Below are 19,161 nucleotides of genomic sequence, written 5' to 3' on the forward strand. Positions count from 1 at the left end.
ATTTTTCTCACTGCTGATTTCTTAATTCCCCCTAACTTTTAAACTTAAAAGAACCTGTGAAACTAAATGAGCTGAAAATATCTTTTAAAAATAAGCAACACATTGAGATTCCTGTACACAGCAAACTCCCATGAAGAAAAGTTCCAAATTTGTGATGCTATTTGCATTTCCATAAACACAGAGAATCTCTGTCTGAGCTTATTATTATGGGACAAATAACAGTGTTAGAAATGGGGGTACTTTAAGACTCTAATTATGCATATGCTCCCATTCTGATTAGTGTGTTTATAGCACAAAGCAGTACAAAACCTGTGCTTTTGGCTCCAAAGCTTTTATTCTTAAAGTTGACATTTTCATGAATTTTAACTAATACTGGTTTCATTTGATGTAATTGAAAAAAAAGTTTTCTTAAGTGCTCAGATGCCACTGCTCCACAGGAAGCAGACTCTGAGACAGAGATTCTCATGCAAAATGTTTGTTAGGAGCAGCTTAGGGGTCCAATCCTGTGGGAGGGAAGGATCCAGGATTGGGAAGAGGGAGAAGCTGAGGGGTGATGCTGGCCTGTCAGAGGCCCCAGCTGATGCCACAGTGAGCTCTGGGGCTCACATGGTCCTTTGGAGTCATCCTGAGTCAGGCTAAGGGAGCAACCTTATACCCCACGTTGACCAGAGAGACTGAAACATAGGCTCTGGGTTCTCACACTCAGTGTAGGGTCCCAGGCATGTCAAGGAAGGAGCAGAGAGTTCCAGAACTGAAAAGGCCATGTGGTCAAGGCCCACAGATAAATTAGGGGTAACTGGTATGGGTAGATGACCTTCACTCCTATAGAAGAGTCAAGCAGCCCACAGTTGGGTTTGGGGCTAACTCTGGCTGGTGGCTCAGATGGTAAAGCATCTGCCTGCAATGCAGGAGACCTGGGTTCAATTCCTGGGTCGGGAAGATCCCCTGGAGAAGGACATGGCAATCCACTCCAGCACTCTTGCCTGGAAAATCCCATGGATGGACGAGCCTGATAGGCTACAGTCCATGGGGTCGCAAAGAGTCGGACATGACTGAGCGACTTCACTTTCACTTTCTGGCTTGATCAGTAGAAATTAACATTAACAGAAATGGTATGGACCTAACAGAAGCAGAAGATATTAAGAAGAGGTGGCAAGAATACACAGAAGAACTGTACAAAAAAGATCTTCACCACCCAGATAATCACGAAGGTGTGATCACTCATCTAAAGCCAGACATCCTGGAATGTGAAGTCAAGTGAGCCTTAGAAAGCATCACTACAAACAAAGCTAGTGGAGGTGATGGAATTCCTATTGAGCTATTTCAAATCCTGAAAGATGATGCTGTGAAAGTGCTGCACTCAATATGCCAGCAAATTTGGAAAACTCAGCAGTGGCCACAGGACTGGAAAAGGTCAGTTTTCATTCCAATCCCAAAGAAAGGCAATGTCAAAGAATGCTCAAGCTACCGTACAATTGCACTCATCTCACATGCTAGTAAAGTAATGCTCAAAATTCTCCAAGCCAGGCTTCAGCAATACGTGAACCGTGAACTTCCTGATGTTCAAGCTGGTTTTAGAAAAGGCAGAGGAACCAGAGATCAAATTGCCAACATCCGCTGGATCATGCAAAAAGCAAGAGAGTTCCAGAAAAACATCTATTTCTGCTTTATTGACTATGCCAAAGCCTTTGACTGTGTGGATCACAAGAAACTGTGGAAAATTCTGAAAGAGATGGGAATACCAGACCACCTGACCTACCTCTTGAGAAATCTGTATGCAGGTCAAGAAGCAACAGTTCGAACTGGACATGGAACAACAGAGTGGTTTCAAATAGGAAAAGGAGTACATCAAGGCTGTATATTGTCACCCTGCTTATTTAACTTCTATGCAGAGTACATCATGAGAAAGGCTGGGCTGGAAGAAACACAAGCTGGAATCAAGATTGCCAGGAGAAATATCAATAACCTCAGATATTCAGATGACATCACCCTTATGGCAGAGAGTGAAGAGGAACTAAAAAGCCTCTTGATGAAAGTGAAAGTGGAGAGTGAAAAAGTTGACTTAAAGCTCAACATTCAGAAAACGAAAACCATGGCATCCGGTCCCATCACTTCATGGGAAATAGACAGGGAAACAGTGGAAACAGTGTCAGACTTTATTTTTTGGGTTCCAAAATCTCTGCAGATGGTGACTGCAGCCATGAAATTAAAAGATGCTTACTCCTTGGAAGAAAAGTTATGACCAACCTAGATAGCATATTCAAAAGCAGAGACATTACTTTGCCAACAGAGATCCGTCTAGTCAAGGCTATAGTTTTTCCTGTGGTCATGTATGGATGTGAGAGTTGGACTGTGAATAAGGCTGAGCGCCAAAGATTGGTGCTTTTGAACTGTGGTGTTGGAGAAGAGTCTTGAGAGTCCCTTGGACTGCAAGGAGATCCAACCAGTCCATTCTGAAGGAGATCAGCCCTGGGATTTCTTTGGAAGGAATGATGCTAAAGCTGAAACTCCAGTACTTTGGCCACCTCATGGGAAGAGTTGACTCATTGGAAAAGACTCTGATGCTGGGAGGGATTGGGGGCAGGAGGAGAAGGGGACGACAGAGGATGAGATGGCTGGATGGCATCATGGACTCGATGGACGTGAGTCTGAGTTAACTCTGGGAGTCTGAGTGAACTCTGGGAGGCCTGGCGTGCTGCAATTCATGGGGTCGCAAAGAGTCGGACATGACTGAGCGACTGAACTGAACTGAACTGAAAGATGAAATAAAGTGAACACTTCAATGTCTTTGTTACACTAATCATATCTCAAGTACTCAAGCACTCCAGGGTCAGCCTGGAACATCTCCATCATTAGAGGACGTTCTCCCGGGCAGCACTGCTCCTCCACACGCTGCCACCCTGCCTCTCAGAGGGAGGGTCTGCTGCGCCCCATCCCAGGAAGAAGTGCCAGTTCTCATTACCCCAACACCTACAACCTCTTCTGTTCCCCTCAACTGGGAAGCATCTCTGTTTAGTCTCCTCAACTCTTTCTTTGCCCTCTTATTTGACATTAATGTGGCTTAATAAACCAGTGTGTGTATGCTCAGTTGCTTCAGTTGTGTCCGACTCTTTACGACCCCATGGACTGAAGCCTGCCAGGCTCCTCTGTCCATGGAATTTTCCCAGGTGAGAATACTGGAGTGGGTTGCCATTTCCTTTTCTGGGAGAATCTTCCTGACCCAGGGGTTGAACTGCAAGTCTGTGCAAGTCTGCTGCATTGGCAGGCAGATTCCTTACCACTGGGCCACCTGGGAAGCCCCTTAATAAACCAGAACTGGCATCAGTAGAAACTGAAAAGTATTTCCATTTCTTTAAGAATCGGCCAGGAACACAGGGGAAATGTTTGTATCCATTACACTAATTCAAGTAGAGAAAATTAAAAAAAAAAGTTTTCACATTAAAATAGTATAAACATGTCTACTCTGCCACATTAACATTTGAAAATATATCATCGGCCAGCAAGAAATGGAAAACAATAAAATTGGCAAGAAATAGACTTTAAAACATAACAAATATACCATTTTAAGATTCGCTTCCTCCAAAACAAATCTCATTTGATGATAATAAAAACCTGCTGCACTGGGCAAACCTTTGCATGAGTCAGTTCATCTAATTATTTAGTGAACATTGATTGGTGGCTTTTGTTGTTGGTTCTTCCATGGTTTCCTTCTACAAGGTTTTGCTATGCAGAATATACCTTTTTAAAAAAATGTTTCAAAAGAAACTCTTCCAGCCTTGTAATTTCCTGTGTTTGGAACATGCAGCTCTCGTTGTTGTTATTTTCCTCTCTTTTGAAGTCTCAGAAAAAGTCTGCCCATCACACAAACCATCAGTGATGCTTGAAGGTATATTTTCCCTAGTGGGATGTTCAATACATATAATGAGAGGGTGGAATTTAAGCAGATCTTTTATTTCTGCATTGCACATAGGCCCTCCCATGAGATCTATGGGAAGGGGGCTGAACTAAATCACACATACACAAATTGAATTTTTATAAAATGTGATAGAAAAATATACAACCACAGTATCAAAAAAAAAAAAAAAAACAACTGGTCTATATACCACCATGAAATTAAAAGACACTTGCTCTTTGTAAGAAAAACTATGACCAACCTAGACAGCATATTAAAAAGCAGAAACATTACTTTGCCAACAAAGGTCCATCTAGTCAAAGCTATGGTTTTATCCATATAGTAGTCATGTATGGATGTGAGAGTTGGACCATAAGCTGAGCACTGAAGAATTGATGCTTTTGAACTATGGTGTTGAAGAATACTCTTGAGAGTCCCTTGGACTGCAAGGAGATCAAACTAGTCAATCCTAAAGGAAATAAGTCCTGAATATTCATTGGAAGGACTGATACTGAAGCTGAAGCTCCAATAGTGTGGCCACCTGATGCGAAGAGCCAGCTCATTGGAAAAGACCCTGGTGCCGGGCAGGAGGAGAAGGGGATGGCAGAGGATGAGATGGTTGAATGGCATCATTGACTCAATGGACATGAGTTTGAGCAAGCTCTGGGAGTTAGTGATGGACAGAGAAGCCTGTCATGCTGCTCTCCATGCAATCACAGAGTCGGACACAACTGAGAGATTGAACTGAACTGAACCGTTATACCACCACAAGGAGATGGATTACCATCAAGGACAATAAGAACACTCACCTCCCTGAGTTTGACGCTACAGCCCCCAGACTAGGATGCATTGCTTCATTTGTTCATTCATCATCCATGTGTTGAAGCATACAAAGCATACATAGAATGAACAATGGGCTGGGCTTTCTGGGGTTCTGACCAATGTGGCTCATGCTGCCAAGAATCACTAGTCAGATGGGAAACACACGACCCTATCTATCAGTTTGATTCAGTGTTCAGCACACCAGTGCAAAGGTCTAGTAAAGATTGGATTGGAGAATCTGGTTGAGGGTTGAGGCTAACCCGGGGTCCCTAACTCCCTCCCCAAATACAGATAATTAGTCCAGCATGCCTGCCTGGCCAACAGATGGGAGCGGAGCTGGATCCAAGCCTAGTGTTTTTCCTTCATCATCAGTTGCGCAGATCTGATCACTGCTGTGTGGCAGGAAGTCTCAGGCAGGATGGAGAAAGGGTGGCTGGTGGCGCTCACCTTTCAGAGGAGTGACCCTGCCCGCCAGTGAGATGTGGCAAGTAAATGAAGCATCCCATTGTCCGAGAGAAAGAGCTGGTGAGGGTGGAGGAGAGAGGAATGTGCACCCACTCCAGATCTCCCTCTTCCTTGAAAAGGAAGGGCGGAAATCCCCCACCTTGGTCAGTGGACCAGGGAGAGGAGTTTTGACTTGTTTCTTTTTTCCCTATCTGCCTGCCAGTAATCCCTGTCTCATAGGAAGATTGGCAGGTGGGGGCTAAATAAAACACATACACAGCCAGCTCAGGTGGGCATGTGCCCAGCAGGTAACCTCCTCCTCTCCCCACCCTCCCCCGACAACACTGTTCTGTCTCTTCCTAAGGGAAGGTCGTGGGTTTGGGTGCTCCCTGCTGGAAGTTTGTTGAATTAAGCCACTCAGTCATATTTGAGACCTTTAACATGCTTAGCCCTGAGCTTATTCAGTTTAAAAAATAATGGAACTACAGAATTTTTCAAATGGAGAAGAGTCCCTTGCGACTGATTTTATCTAATTCCCTCACTTTATAGTGGAAGGAGGCGAGGTCCAGTGAGCTTCCAGCTCAGACCATTTTCATCCACAGCACATTCACTGGGAGCTCCATAAAGGCAGTGTCTCTGTCACCCCCATGTCCGCAACACCCCCAAAAGTGTCTGGCATGCATGGGGTTGGCTCTCAGAAAATATTTGTTAAATGAGTGAATTCACTCTGTCCCCCTGCTTGGCCTTGGGCAAATGAAGTGCAGCCTGGAGCTTTGCAAGATTAACATGAATAGTTACAATTTGTGGTCTAAGTAGTTGCTCCCTTGTCCAAGGTTTCCCTGTCCTTGGTTTCAGTTATGCACGGCCAACTGTCCAAAAATATTAAATGGAAAATTTCAGAAATAATTCTTAAGTTTAAAATTGTGGGCCATTCTGAGCAGCATGATGAAATCTTGTACCATTCCTGCCCCGTCCCACCCAGGATGTCAAAAATAATCCCCCTGATTCCTGAGTCAGTATCTGCCTTGGTTATCAGGGCAGCTGTGCTTGGGTTCAGGCCACACCTATTTTATGTAATAACGGTCTCAGAGTGCAAGACTGGTGATGCTGGCACTCAGATATGCCAAAAAGAAGCTTTCAGGTGCTTCCTTTAAGTGAACAGGTAAAAGTTCCCGACTTAATAAGGAAGGGAAAAAAAAAAAACCCATATGCTGAGATTGCTAAGATCTAGGGTAAGAACGAATCTTCTATCCATGAAATTATGAAGAAGGAAGAACTCTGTGGTAGTTTTGCTGTTGTACCTCAAACTGCAAAAATTATGGCCACCTTGCAGGAGAGGTGCTTAGTTAAGATGGAAAAAGTATTAAATTTCTACAATTGTGTGACAAACAATATATTGTTATAATTGTTCAATTTTATTACTAGTTATTGTTTTTAGTATCTCACTATGCCTAATTTATGAATTAAACTTCGTCACAGGTATATCCATAAAGGAAGAAACAAACATACTCTATGTAGGGTTTGGTGTGTCTGTGTGTGAGCTTGCATGCTCAGTTGTGTCTGACTCTTTGTGGACTGTAGCCCACCAGGATCCTCCATCTGTGGAATTCTCCAGGCAAGGATACTAGAGAGTGCTAGAGTGTGTTGCTGTTTCCTCCAGCAGGGGATCTTACTATCTGTGGTCTCGGGCATGCCCTGGGAGTCTTGTAATGTATCCCCAGGGAGAGGGGGGACTACTGTACCTTTCTCATCTGCATGTAGGGGCTTAAAGTCAGAGTCTTTCATGGAATATGTAGTGAAAGTTTAAGTGTTTTTGCATTTGGGAAACATATAGTGTATATTTTTGAAGATGTATCAGAGAGAATGTATCACGGACTGTGCTGTGCTTTTATTTTCAGGTGGGCGAAGTAATCATAGGCTGTCAACGAACATCAAAGCCCGTGAAAAGCACGCCGGACAGCAGCAGAGAGCAGACAAGCAAGAGGTGCCATCCCCGCCCACCCCCACCGCCCATCTTTAGCTTTGTTTAGAGTTCTCGCCATTGTCTTTTTGGTGGCTAGAATGCACTTGCCCACCAGGTACAGTGACTGAACGTTTAGAAAGGATTCATACCCTGAACGTTTATTCCCCAAACTTCAACTCTTGATTTGTAGGGTTCAGACACAGATCTGTGCATGTCTAGGTCCCCATTTCCCATGATACTAATAGAAGTGGCAACATCTACACCACTGACAGCTACACTGACCAGGCACTTGCTTCCTATGAGGCCAGTCTATGTGCTTTACCCATAGCAACACATTTAATCCTCACAAGTTTTATCCTCAGTTTGCAGACAAGGAATATGAGGGAGGGAGGCTGAGCACTGCTGAGCGCTCTGCTCATGTTGCCTCGCTTTTATGACCCCCCTGTCCTGTCATAGCATCCAGAGCTCTCAGGGCTGCAAAGACTGAGAGACCCTGTGTGTGCCCTCCTGTCAATCATAGGTCATCTTCCTGCCTTGGCTTAAGCTTCCTTCCCTACAGGACCCTCACCCTCTCAGGAGAATTTCTAGTAGTCATGTGATAGTTGGACCATAAAGAAGGCTGAGTGCCCAAGAACTGATGCTTTCAAACTGTGGTGTTGGAGAAGACTCTTGAGAGTCCCTTGGAGAGCCAGGAGATCAAACCAGGCAATCCTAAAGGAAATCAACCCTGAATATTCACTGGGAGGACTCATGCTGAAGCTGAAACTCCAAGACTTGGGCCACCTGATGAGAAGAGCCAACTCACTGGAAAAGACCCTGGAAAAGATTAAAGGCAGGAGGAGAAGGGGGCGACAGAGGATGAGATGGTTGGATGGCATTATCAACTCAATGGACATGAGTTTGAGCAAGCTCCAAGAGATGGTGAAGAACAGGGAAGTCTGTCGTGCTGCAGTCCATGGAATCGTAAAGAGTTGGATACAACTGAGTAACTGAACAACAACAATATTCCCAAATGTCAGAAAGCCTAATGATTCCCAACTAAAGGTTCTAGCTCTGCCCCTAGAGACCCTCAGAACAATGCCCGCCCCCCTCTAAGGATTGTGGTGACAATCCTTAGAGCATTTCGAACTAAGCTCTCATTCCTTCTCAGTTCATCCTTGGAATGAACATCTCAGCTCTTTCAACTTTCCTTCTCCTTTTCAAGATTTCCAGACTCGTACCATCCAGATGGCAAAGTCTATTTTGGACCCAGGCAAACTTATCTTTGTGATACAAATGTATATGCCAGAATTATCACTATAAAAATACCTGAGCAGGAGCTGTATTTATGTCTTGCATAATACAAGCAGTCAGGCATTCTTATATTCAAAGACAACTGTCAAAGTTTTGTAGAGGTTTTCAAACATGCGGTTTGTTTAAACAACAGGTATGGAGCTGAATTCCTTCTGAAAAGCAGGTTGCTGTTTTAAACCTTGGGAAGCCACTCTCATGCTTCCCAGCTTATTAATTTCCATGTCAGATCATTGTTGTTCAGTTGCTAAGTTGTGTCTGACTCTTTGTGACCCCACGGACTGCAGCACTCCAAGCTCCACTGTCCTCCACCATCTCCCAGAGTTTGCTCAAACTCGTTTTGAATCAGTGATGCTCTCTAACCGTCTCATCACTTAAAGAGACTCAAGGGTATAAGGATTCCTGTGAATCTTCATGGCCATAATTAAGCGCCAGCAGCATCCCTACTTGTGAAAAATCTGAATCTAATTTATGAGGAATCGCAGGGACTGGAAACCACGTCATTGTCAACGGTTTGGAGCTGGTTTTCAAGAACTCCAGGCTAACTGTCATCACCATGATTATACTTGATGATTAGAAACATCTTAGCACAATTGTTTATAGAAGGGAGTCCTGCAGTATTTTCACAAAGCCTTTCTTTTTCATTTTTGTTACAGAGAAAGGATCACCTCATATCTGCTCAGGATACGTCTACGGGAAGGTTGTTTGTGGTGCTCTTGAATCATTGACAGAATTCATTATTCCCATTATATCAGCCTCTGATTGGGCAACCCATGACCCAAACAGCCACCTATAAAGGCTGCACGTGGACATGAGGTCAGACAGCTTGTTGATTTGGAGGAAAGGCCTCCACAGGGCAGGACACTGGGGGCCGGGTCAGAACAGGCCCCTTAACCCCCTCTCAGCCTGGGTGGTCCCTTCCTCATGCAGTGGAGAGAGTTAGTGGAGGGAGTAGATCGAGGGGAGGAGGGTTTTGTTCATTGAACCAGATAGGATCATGTCTGGGGAGAAGGTCACGGACCCAGTGAACCCTTGTGGTCCTGTGACGACTTCATCAAAGATGGGTTTATTGAGTACTAAGCGCCTGCACTGTGCTGTATGATGCTGTGCATATCTTTAATCTTCAAAATAACTACAAATAAATCCTCCTCCTGTTCCTAACATAGCGAGGTTCATAGACATGGGGTCATTTGCCCGAGGTTGCAAAATTGGTAAGTGAGTGGCAGATCCAGGACTATAAAACGTGGCCCATTCTTGGGCTTGTCTTCTTACTCTCCTCATGGTGTCTTTTTTTTTTTTTTTAATGGACTTTTAGCCCAGTCTTAGGTTCACAGCAAAATTGAGTAAAAGGCACAGAGATTTCCCAAATACCTGCTTTCCCTACAGGTGCATAGCCTCCTTCATTATCCACACCTTATACCAGAAGAGAAGGTTTGTTACAACTGATGAAGCTGCCTTCCTGCATCATTATCACCCACATCCAAAATTTGCATAAGAGCTCAGTCTTGGTGCTGTGTGTTCTTTGGATTTCGACAAATATGTAACAGCTTCCCAGGTGGCTCAGCAGTAAATAATCCACCTGCCAATGCAAGAGAAACAGGTTCAACCCGTGGGTTGAGGAGATCCCCTGGAGAAGGAAGTAGCAACCCACCCCACTATTCCTGCCTGGGAAATCCCATGGACAGAGGAGCCTGGCGGGCTACAGTCTAGAGGCACAAAGAGTCAGACATGACTGAGCAACTAAGCAGCAAGAGTAAATAATGACATGCATCCACTATTATAGTGTCACGCAGAGTAGTTTCACTGCCCTGAAAATCCTTTGTATTCTTTAATAGAGGACTCAATCTTTGATGTAGTTTACACCTACTGATTTTAGACATTTTCTTTTTTCTTGCATTCTTCCATAATAATACATTTATTCACGCCGTCTTCCACCTGTTCTTACTAGGTGCTAGAGGTTCTGGTCTGACAGGCGACGGGTAAAATCTGCAGCAGGCATCTGTCTCTACAGGCCTCGATGTGAGGCGGGAAGCAGCAGGGGGAAAAAATTCCCTCTCCTCTTTATTTTGGGGATAAATGTGGTCCTTGAGTGCCCCAGGGTTTGGTGTTCACTGCTTATTACCCCCAGGGATTCATAAGTAATTAAAACCCTGCACACAAACCGTTCCTCAGAACATCTGAAGTTGGAGCGCTGCAGATAACCAAATACTAAGTTCACTGTTTATTACTGTGATCCAGAAACTATAGCCCAAGAGATATGCCCAGAATAGAGATGGGCTGCTTTTCTTCAAAGTCAAGGACAATATAATTATCATAGATGAATTTAGATATTTACTTAATTAAGCCACAGATATCACAGTCTGTTAAGTAAGAACAGAATAATTAAGAAGTAGAGCTATAGTTAATAACGACTGTAATGTAAGTTTCTGAAAACTGAAACTCCCTGCATAGATTATAGTGTATAATCTGGGACTTCAGAAAATGCCATTTTAAAATCCAACTTGTGTTTTTCTTCAGCAGGTCCAGGTATATTAATCAAAATACTTCCTACCCAGGGATTGAACCCAGGTCTCCCACATTGCAGGCAGATTCTTAACCATCGGAGCTACCAGGGAAGCCCAGCCAAAGTACAAAGGAATCAAAAAGTCAGATCCTTTCAAGGGCTGAGCAGACTACAGACGTGAGGGGGAAGGGTTGCAAGAGCAAATGAATTTACACTTTCCAGAGAAAATTGAACCTCCCTTCCCCACCAGTTTGTGTCTGCTGCAGGAATTTGGCCGGAGGACATGGGTTTGGAACTCCTGGAGTAGACTGTGATTTTCTTTAACTGAAAGGGTTAGTTTCTCAGTCACGTCTGACTCTTCTCAACCTCATGGACTGTAGCTGCCAGGCTTCTCTGTCCGTGGATTTCCAGGCAAGAATACTGGACTGGGTAGCTATTCCCTCCTCCCCAACCTCCCCTGGTTGGGGACCTTCCTGACCCAGGGATCGAACCTGGGTCTCCTACACTACAGGCAGATTCTTTACGGTCTGAACCACATAGGTCAGAGCTAATTGCCTATTTAATTTCAGTATTCCACAGTAGTGAATTTTTTCTAGTTATTCAATAGCTATTTATTCAGTGAAGCTGTATGCCAAAGATATAAGGTGAAAGAGACAAAATCTTTGCTTCAAAGATGCCAGTCTGACAGAGGGAACAGATGGACAGTGAGACAGTTACATGACGATGAGATAACTTTTCTATTGAGCGCTACTCTGCGCCCCTAGATGTTCCCAGGAACCTGGTCTGTCTGCACAAACCGTGGTATTGCTAATGTCTAGCACAGCTACTTGAGTGCTGTAGGCTCTTAATGTATATCTGTCAAATAACTGATTCCAAAATTATTTCAAAATCATCCACATCGTGGGGGGAACTTGACATCACTACAGCTTACTGGGTCCAACTCCAAGCCTATGGAGGAAATGGCCAGAAAAACAGCCCTGGGAGCGTGTCATTTCGAGTTTTCTATGTGACAGTGATCACAGGATTCCTTGGCCAGCAGAGGGGCTTCCGGGTTCCCTTTCACTCCAGCTATCGCCACGAGCACTGGGTGCACGTTCCCACAGGAGGGAAAGAACTGTGGGCTTGGCATGCACCTGAACTTGTAGTATGAATGTCCCTGCCAAACCGTGGGCTTCCCCGACGGCTCAGCAGTAAAGAGCCTGCCTGGCGCTCAAAGTCGGAGCACTGGGACAACCCTGAGGGATGGGATGGGGAGGGAGGAGGGAGCGGGGTTCAGGATGGGGGACACATGTACACTCATGGCTGATTCATGTCAATGTATAACAAAAACCACGACAATATTGTAATTAGCCTTCAATTAAATTTAAAAAAAAAAGAACTGCCTGAAATACAGGAGATGAGGGAGATGCGGGTTCAATCCCTGGATCAGGAAGATCCACTGGCAGAGAAAATGGCAAACTACTCCAGTATTCTTGCCTGGAAAATCCCATGGACAGAGGAGCCTGGTGGGCTACCATCCAAAGGGTTGCAAAGAGTCAAACACAACTGAGTGACTGAGTGCGCCAACCGCAGCAGGCTGGATTGTCTGAAGCAGCAGGGTCTTAGGAGCCTGATTAGCTCCATTCAGGAGTGAAACCTGCCAGATGTGATTCTATTATTGCTCCTGGCTGTGAAACTTGGCCTACCGTATCATTTCAGTTATCAAAAAAGTCTTAGGTGAGCAGAGTCTGCCAACTGTCCTGTCCTCTACCTGCCTGTGTTAGCATGGCCCTGCAGCACCCTTTAACTCTCTGTTTCTTCAAGGGTTGACTCCTGCTTCTACAAGGCTTTAAGCCACTTGAATCCAGGAACAGTCTCCTATACTCCAGGGAGAGTGCTTGCCGATGTTTGCCAAACAAACAAATGAATGAGTGGAATCTACTTGAAATTTATTTCAAAGTGATATCTCTGTTTCCTTTGCCCTTTTTGTTGTTCTAGAAGCCAGCAAATGGAGAAACTAGAAGTAGACCCCAGCAAGCGTTCCATCCCTGATGTGGCCAACATAGTTCAAGAGAAAACACACATGCCCAGAAGAGTTCGCCCTGAACCCAAAATTATACCAAGTGAGGAAGATCCCGACTTTGAAGATAATCCCGAAGTGCCTCCTTTGATTTGAAATCTCAGGCCTCACTGCCTGTGACCTGCAAGACCCAGATTTGCTCCATACAGAGAGTGTGTGTGTATTATTTACGGGGTAGACACAGTTATTTTCAGTATTACTACTCCAATGCGTTAGCTTCTACTTAGTACATTAATATTCTAAAACCAGTTTACAATTAAAATGTGTACCTTCCAAATGCTGTATAATTTTTTTGTAATAAAGCATTGGTTAGTTAAAATGTTTACTAAATCGTAGAACAATTATAGAAACATGCTGATTGTAAATCCCAGAACCATGGACCTGGGCAGACAGATGAAGTCACGGGTTAAAGAAAGTGCTGATCATTAAACTGGTACCTCTGCTTTATCTAGGAGAAGACAATGGCAACCCTACTCCAGTACTCTTGCCTGGAAAATCCCATGGACAGAAGAGCCTGGTAGGCTGCTGTCCATGGGGTCGTGAAGAGTCGGACATGACTGAGCAACTTCACTTTCACTTTTCACTTTCATGCGTCGGAGAAGGAAATGGCAACCCACCCCAGTGTTCTTGCCTGGAGAATCCCAGAGACGGGGGAACCTGGTAGGCTGCAGTGCATGGGGACTCGAAGAGTCGGACACGACTGAATGACTTCAGTTTTACTTTTCACTTTTCACTTTCATGCATTGGAGAAGGAAATGGCAACCCACTCCAGTGTTCTTGCCTGGAGAATCCCAGAGACGGGGGGAGCCTGGTGGGCTGCCATCTGTGGGGTCACACAGAGTTGGACACGACTGAAGTGACTTAGCAGCAGCTTTATCTAGAACATTATTAACTTAGTATTCCAGATACGATATAGGAAAACTGTCATTTCTCTGATCATGACTTACTAGCATTTAAACCAGACTCTTCCCCCAACTCCTCTAACTCCTCTCCCCCCTCCCCCACAATACACACACACAAATCAACAGATACGTAAGTAGCTACTGAGCCCTGGGACCTGCTCTGTTCTCACAGAGTCAGTGGTAACAAGGCAGTGAAATATGCACACGTGTATCACGTCAGGCAGTGACAAAGCCCGCAGTCAGAAGGAAGTGGAAGTGCTCTTGCCTCCAGAACCAATGCTTCTAAACCAGCAGAGCCCAGAGTTGCAGAAACAGGAGTAAACGTGGTCTGTTAATCATTAGGGGTGTTAGTGAGAGGAACCTCTCGCATTTTGATACCTCAATCCCAGATCCATGCTCCTTGGCCCTGGGAGAAACAGCACCACATGTTGGATAGTAATTCAGAGTCTGTACTTCACTCTTGGGAACTTTATCTCACCCACACAAAGTATTATCACCCAGTTGGGCTTCCCTGGTGGCTCAGACAGTAAAGCGTCTGTCTGCAGTGCAGGAGACCCGGGTTCGATCCCTGGTTTGGGAAGATCCCCTGGAGAAAGAAATGGCAGCCCACTCCAGTATTCTTGCCTGGAAAATCCCATGAATGGCAGAGCCTGGTAGGCTACCGTCCATGGGGTCGCAAAGAGTTGGACACAACTGAGCGACTTCACTGGCACTGTAGGTGAGTCTGCAAAAGACCACTTCAGTGTTCTAGCAGGCCAGCTGCTCCAGAGTGATGATGAACATGGTGAGTCCAGCCAATTCTATAGATACAGCTCCGTAGGCATGCTTCATTTGTTGTAATGAGTCCCCTGGTCAGAGGCAGTGCTCCGTGAAGTACTGCGGAAGTGAATATGGCTGCCATTACGTAAACGCACAGATGGTGGTTTTGGCAGAAGTGCTATAGGGAAGGAAGGCAGATTCACATTCAGAGTAAATGTATATTCCAGTGAGAGCAAGGTACCACTTCTTCCACAATGGATGGAAATGTTCCAGTGTAATCAACCTGCCAGGCAAAAGCAGGTGATGGATGGTCCCCTGGGGTTTAGTGCCATATACGGAGTTCACTGTTGGGTTCTGCTACTGTCGAATCGGTCACTGTGGATGTCTGCAAATTATATGACACTCCTCCCATCAAGAGGTGGATTCCCTGATCTCTTGTCTTGAATATGGGCCAAGCTTAGTGACTTGCTTGCGACCTGTAGCATAATGATAAAATGATGTTACATGGTTGTCAAGGGTTTCCCAGATGACTCAGTGGTAAAGAATCCATCTGCAATGGAGGAGACATGGATTTGATCCCTGGGTTGGGAAGATCCCCTGGAGAAGGAGATGGCAACCCACGCCAGTGTTCTTGCTTGGGAAATCCTGTGGCCAGAGGATTCTGGTGGGCTATAGTCCATGAGGTCACAAAGAGTTGGACGTGACTTAGCGGCTAAACAATAACGTGGTTATCAGGGCTAAATCAGAAAAGGCGATATCACTGCCATTTGATTCTCTTGGTACATTCCCTCTGGGGGAATCCAGATGCCATGTAAAAAGTCCAACTTCCCTAGAGCTGCTATGCTGGAGACGCCACAGTAGGTGTTCCTGCCTACAGCCCCAGAAGCACTCTCAGCTGATGGCATCATCTACCAGACCTGTGAGTGCGCCATCTTTGACGTCCAGTCCTGGCCACCATCTGGCTGCAATTGTGTGAGACAAGCCAAAGTGAGAACAGCCCAGATGCGCCTTCCTAAACTCTGACCTACAGCACTGTGAGCAACATAAAATGGTTGTTGTCATCCTATAGACATAGGGAAGTTTGTCCTGCAGCAATAGCTACCAAAACCGGATTTGGCACCTGGAAGTAGCGCATTACCATAACTAAAACCAAAGACGTACAGTCATTGCTTAAGGCAGTCAGAAACTAGACGGACCTTGAGGAGGTTTGTGACAGTTGGCTCCCTCCAGGAAGCAGACACCAAGAGAGAGTTAGAAGTGTGAGATTAATTGAGGGTAATGGCTTAGAATGCTGAAGAGAGGGAGCTAGAGTAAGAAAGGCTTCAGACTTTAGGTTTTAGATACAGGCTTGACATCCATAAAATGAGGAAGGGTGAAGATGGAGGAGGATTGTCTAAACGGAGCCTCAGACCGCAATGCAGTGCTGAGAACATCTCAGCCAACCCAGCTGGCAGCTCCAGGGCAAGACGGCCCATGGAAGGAAGACAGGCATGTTGGACAGAAATGGCTATGCCCGGTAGCCCCTGCCACATTTAGTGGTTGCAGGGAAGCCAGGGAGAGGGAGATGGCCAGATCTGGAGAGCTGGAGTAGGTCTTGAAGGTGCTGCAGCTGGAGGCTGCGAGCTGTTTGCTCTCCACGTGGCTGATTCTCTCTAGGAGGAGCTGAGCAGCACCCCTCTGTGGTCGATGACAGAAACTCACCTCCTGGCTGTCAGTGGAAAGAGGAAAATGCTCTTTAGCGCTCGAACAAAGGAGACCTTCCTGCTGTAGAGAAAGTTTAGCCAAACTGTTTCCTGGGGGTAACATGGAAAAATGTCCCTGATGATTTATTGGGGTTAGTGAAAGAGATTTCCAAGTAGAATGCCAAAAGTATCATCAGCTCGTGCCTTTTAGCTGCAAAATCTAAAGGCACACAAAGTCCATTTTCAAGCAGAATTTAGAGGAAATACGAAGGAACTAAACGGGCTTCGTTAAAAAATAACGAAACCTCGTATAAACCAAAGTGGTGTAAGGCGAAGAAGCAATGGCCTGACGTCGAGATAAAGCACAGATGCTCACAGACACGGTTCACAGCCCTGGCGGCTGGATGCAGAGATGCTGAGTGTGGCTCCTGGGGAAGAAGCTTGGCGGCAGGGCTTCTCTCACTGCCGCTCTACATGACAGATCACTGGAAAAGAAACGCTGAACACAGTGGTTGCTCTTCGCCTTTTCTCGTGAAAGCCAAAATCATCCTGATTTCTTTCATTTAGAGAAAACATACTACCATAGGTCTTTCATAAAAGCAAACTGCCGTAAAAGTGAGGGACATCTGTGTACTAGGAGACTGAATGAACACCTCGGCACTCACTTTTATGTTTTACAGGTTTTTTTTAAAATTAATTTATTTATTTTGGTTGCACTGGATCCTTGTTGCTGTGTGCAGGCTTCCTCTAGTTGCTGAGTGGGAGCTACTCCTAGTTGTGGTGCGTGGGCTTCCAGGGGGTGGGTTCTCTTGTTGTGGAGCACAGGCTCTTGGGCGCATGGACTACAGTAGTCATGGCTCATAGAGCTTGGACTTAGTAGTTACAGTGCTTGAACTTAGTTGCTTCCCAGCATGTGGAATCTTCCCAGACCAGGGATGGAACCTGTGCCCCTGCATTGGCAGGCAGACTCTCATCCACTGCGCCACCAGGGAAGTCCCCTTTTACAGTTTTAACAACTGAGACTCCCAAAGGTCAAGGGACTGGCCCTAAAATAGTGTAACAAGTTGTTAAAATAGGATTCTTTTAAAATCATTTTTGACAAAATTTCCAATATGAGTTTGTTTTTTTTTTTTTCCCTACCAAAGTGAATGAAACAATTCACATGACAATATTTTCCAAGGAAACTGTCACAAACCTACTTTCTCCGGTCTTGAAACTGCTCCCTCCCTTTGGGAATGTGAAAAAGGGATCTCAGAGTAGAGGGGCTTTGTGGAGGGTTATATCGTTGGGGATAAAGCTGGAAGATTCTTGGGGTGGTGTTGTGTTCTCACTTCAGTCCTACTGGATGGGGGCGGCTTTCGAGGGACTTTGAAGGTGAGGGTAGATGAACACATGTCTTTGGAGAGCACCGCCGCCTTTTATGTCCGAGTTAGGGTCCTTCCTTGTAGTCCAGGCTTAGTGAGAAGTTCTCCAGGGAACCTCACTGGAGAGCTTCGAGGAGGGCTTCCCAAAGTTGGGGGCACACAGCTGGTACCCGACTCACGCCTGAGAAACGTGAGGCTGGGGGCAGCGCTGTGCACGCCTTTCCTAAGGACCGGAAGTGGGAGATGACGGCAGCTCAGACTGGTCCATCAGCGCTCCCTAGGAGGGTGAGAAGCCCCATGGCAGAGGCTCAGGGTGTGTGTGCAACCCTAGGGGATTGAGGAGGAGGACCCCGAGGCCAGGGCTGGGGCATGCAGGGGATGGACGAACTGGGAACCTCTCCGGAGTCGATGAAAAGGCCTCCAGGGGAAGAAAAGTCAGTTTCAACCCTCCGCCCGGCCGACAGAGCAGGAAGCCTGACCGAGCTGTAAGGACTTACCTTACCTGCAACCGTCAAGGTTGGCCACTCGGAGTTTGGGGCTCAAGTGGGAAGAGGAGGGAATGGTCACCAGGACCAGAGAGGGTAGCAGACAAGTGACAGGAGCCCCACCTTCTTCCCAGGGAGGGAGCAGGGAATAAACATCTGGACCTTCCTTACTCCCTGGCTACAACTCCCAAGTGGCCAAGCTCAACTGAAGGCCGGGCCTGGGAGCCCGCTGGTGGGGTCCCCAGGGTCGAGCTCCAGGACCCACAGTGCGGTGGTGGGGCCGCAGTCCCCTCTGCCTGTCTTCCCTCACCCTGTCCCCCCAACCTGTCCAGGATGGGGCTAGAGATCCTGGTGTCTGGGGCGGGGCGGGAGCAAGGGAGCAAGAGGAGAGAACAGCCTTCTGCCAGTTGCTGGTTTCCTTCCTGATCAGCCTGAGAAGGCGGCAGGGGAGGGAGAGGAGTTGATGTCATACCAGGGTTTGGACCTTGATGGGGACAATCTCATTACTGAGTGGAGACTGAGGATAGGATTCAAATGGCTGAAGGGTCACCTAGAAAAAAAAGAAAGTATCACTGGATCTGCTTAAATTTTCATCCAGGGGCAGGGAAAGACCACCCACATTGAAGAAAGGGCACCCTATAGCATTTGTTGATCACAGCTGCAAGGTGAGCACTCATGTTAAGTGTACACTAATCGGGGACTTCCCTGGTGGTCCAGTGGTCAAGAATCTGCCTTCCAATGCAGGGGAACTAAGATCCCACATGTCCCAGGGTAGCTAAACCCGAGTGCCACAACCAAGACTCAGTACAGTTAAAAAAAAAAAAAAAAGTATACTAACAGTAACCCATGATGCCAGAATCGCTGTCCTGGCTGTTTTTCCAAATTCTCTTTTCATCGCCCTCCTCGCCCTCTGCCTGTGCTCATCTCTCTCTTCGAGAAGGCTCCCTACTTCAGCCTTACATCAGCTCCCCCCCGGGGACAGCGGAGGGTGTTTTT

At 46.1% G+C, this 19,161-nt stretch overlaps 1 protein-coding gene across 1 annotated transcript in view; it reads left to right on the plus strand.

The window, feature by feature from the left end:
• DNAAF11 (dynein axonemal assembly factor 11) overlaps nt 1–13,290 on the plus strand; it is a 72,747-nt gene extending 59,457 nt beyond the window's left edge. The window contains exons 11-12 of the mRNA XM_040262115.1: nt 7,057–7,142; nt 12,892–13,290. Of these exons, the coding sequence (XP_040118049.1) occupies nt 7,057–7,142; nt 12,892–13,069 (264 nt within the window). The 3' untranslated portion in view covers nt 13,070–13,290. The remainder of the gene's footprint in view (nt 1–7,056; nt 7,143–12,891) is intronic.
• The last annotated feature ends 5,871 nt before the right edge of the window (nt 13,291–19,161 follow it).

The sequence above is a fragment of the Oryx dammah genome, unplaced genomic scaffold (assembly GCF_014754425.2).
Source record: "Oryx dammah isolate SB20612 unplaced genomic scaffold, SCBI_Odam_1.1 HiC_scaffold_19, whole genome shotgun sequence".
NCBI lineage: Eukaryota > Metazoa > Chordata > Mammalia > Artiodactyla > Bovidae > Oryx > Oryx dammah.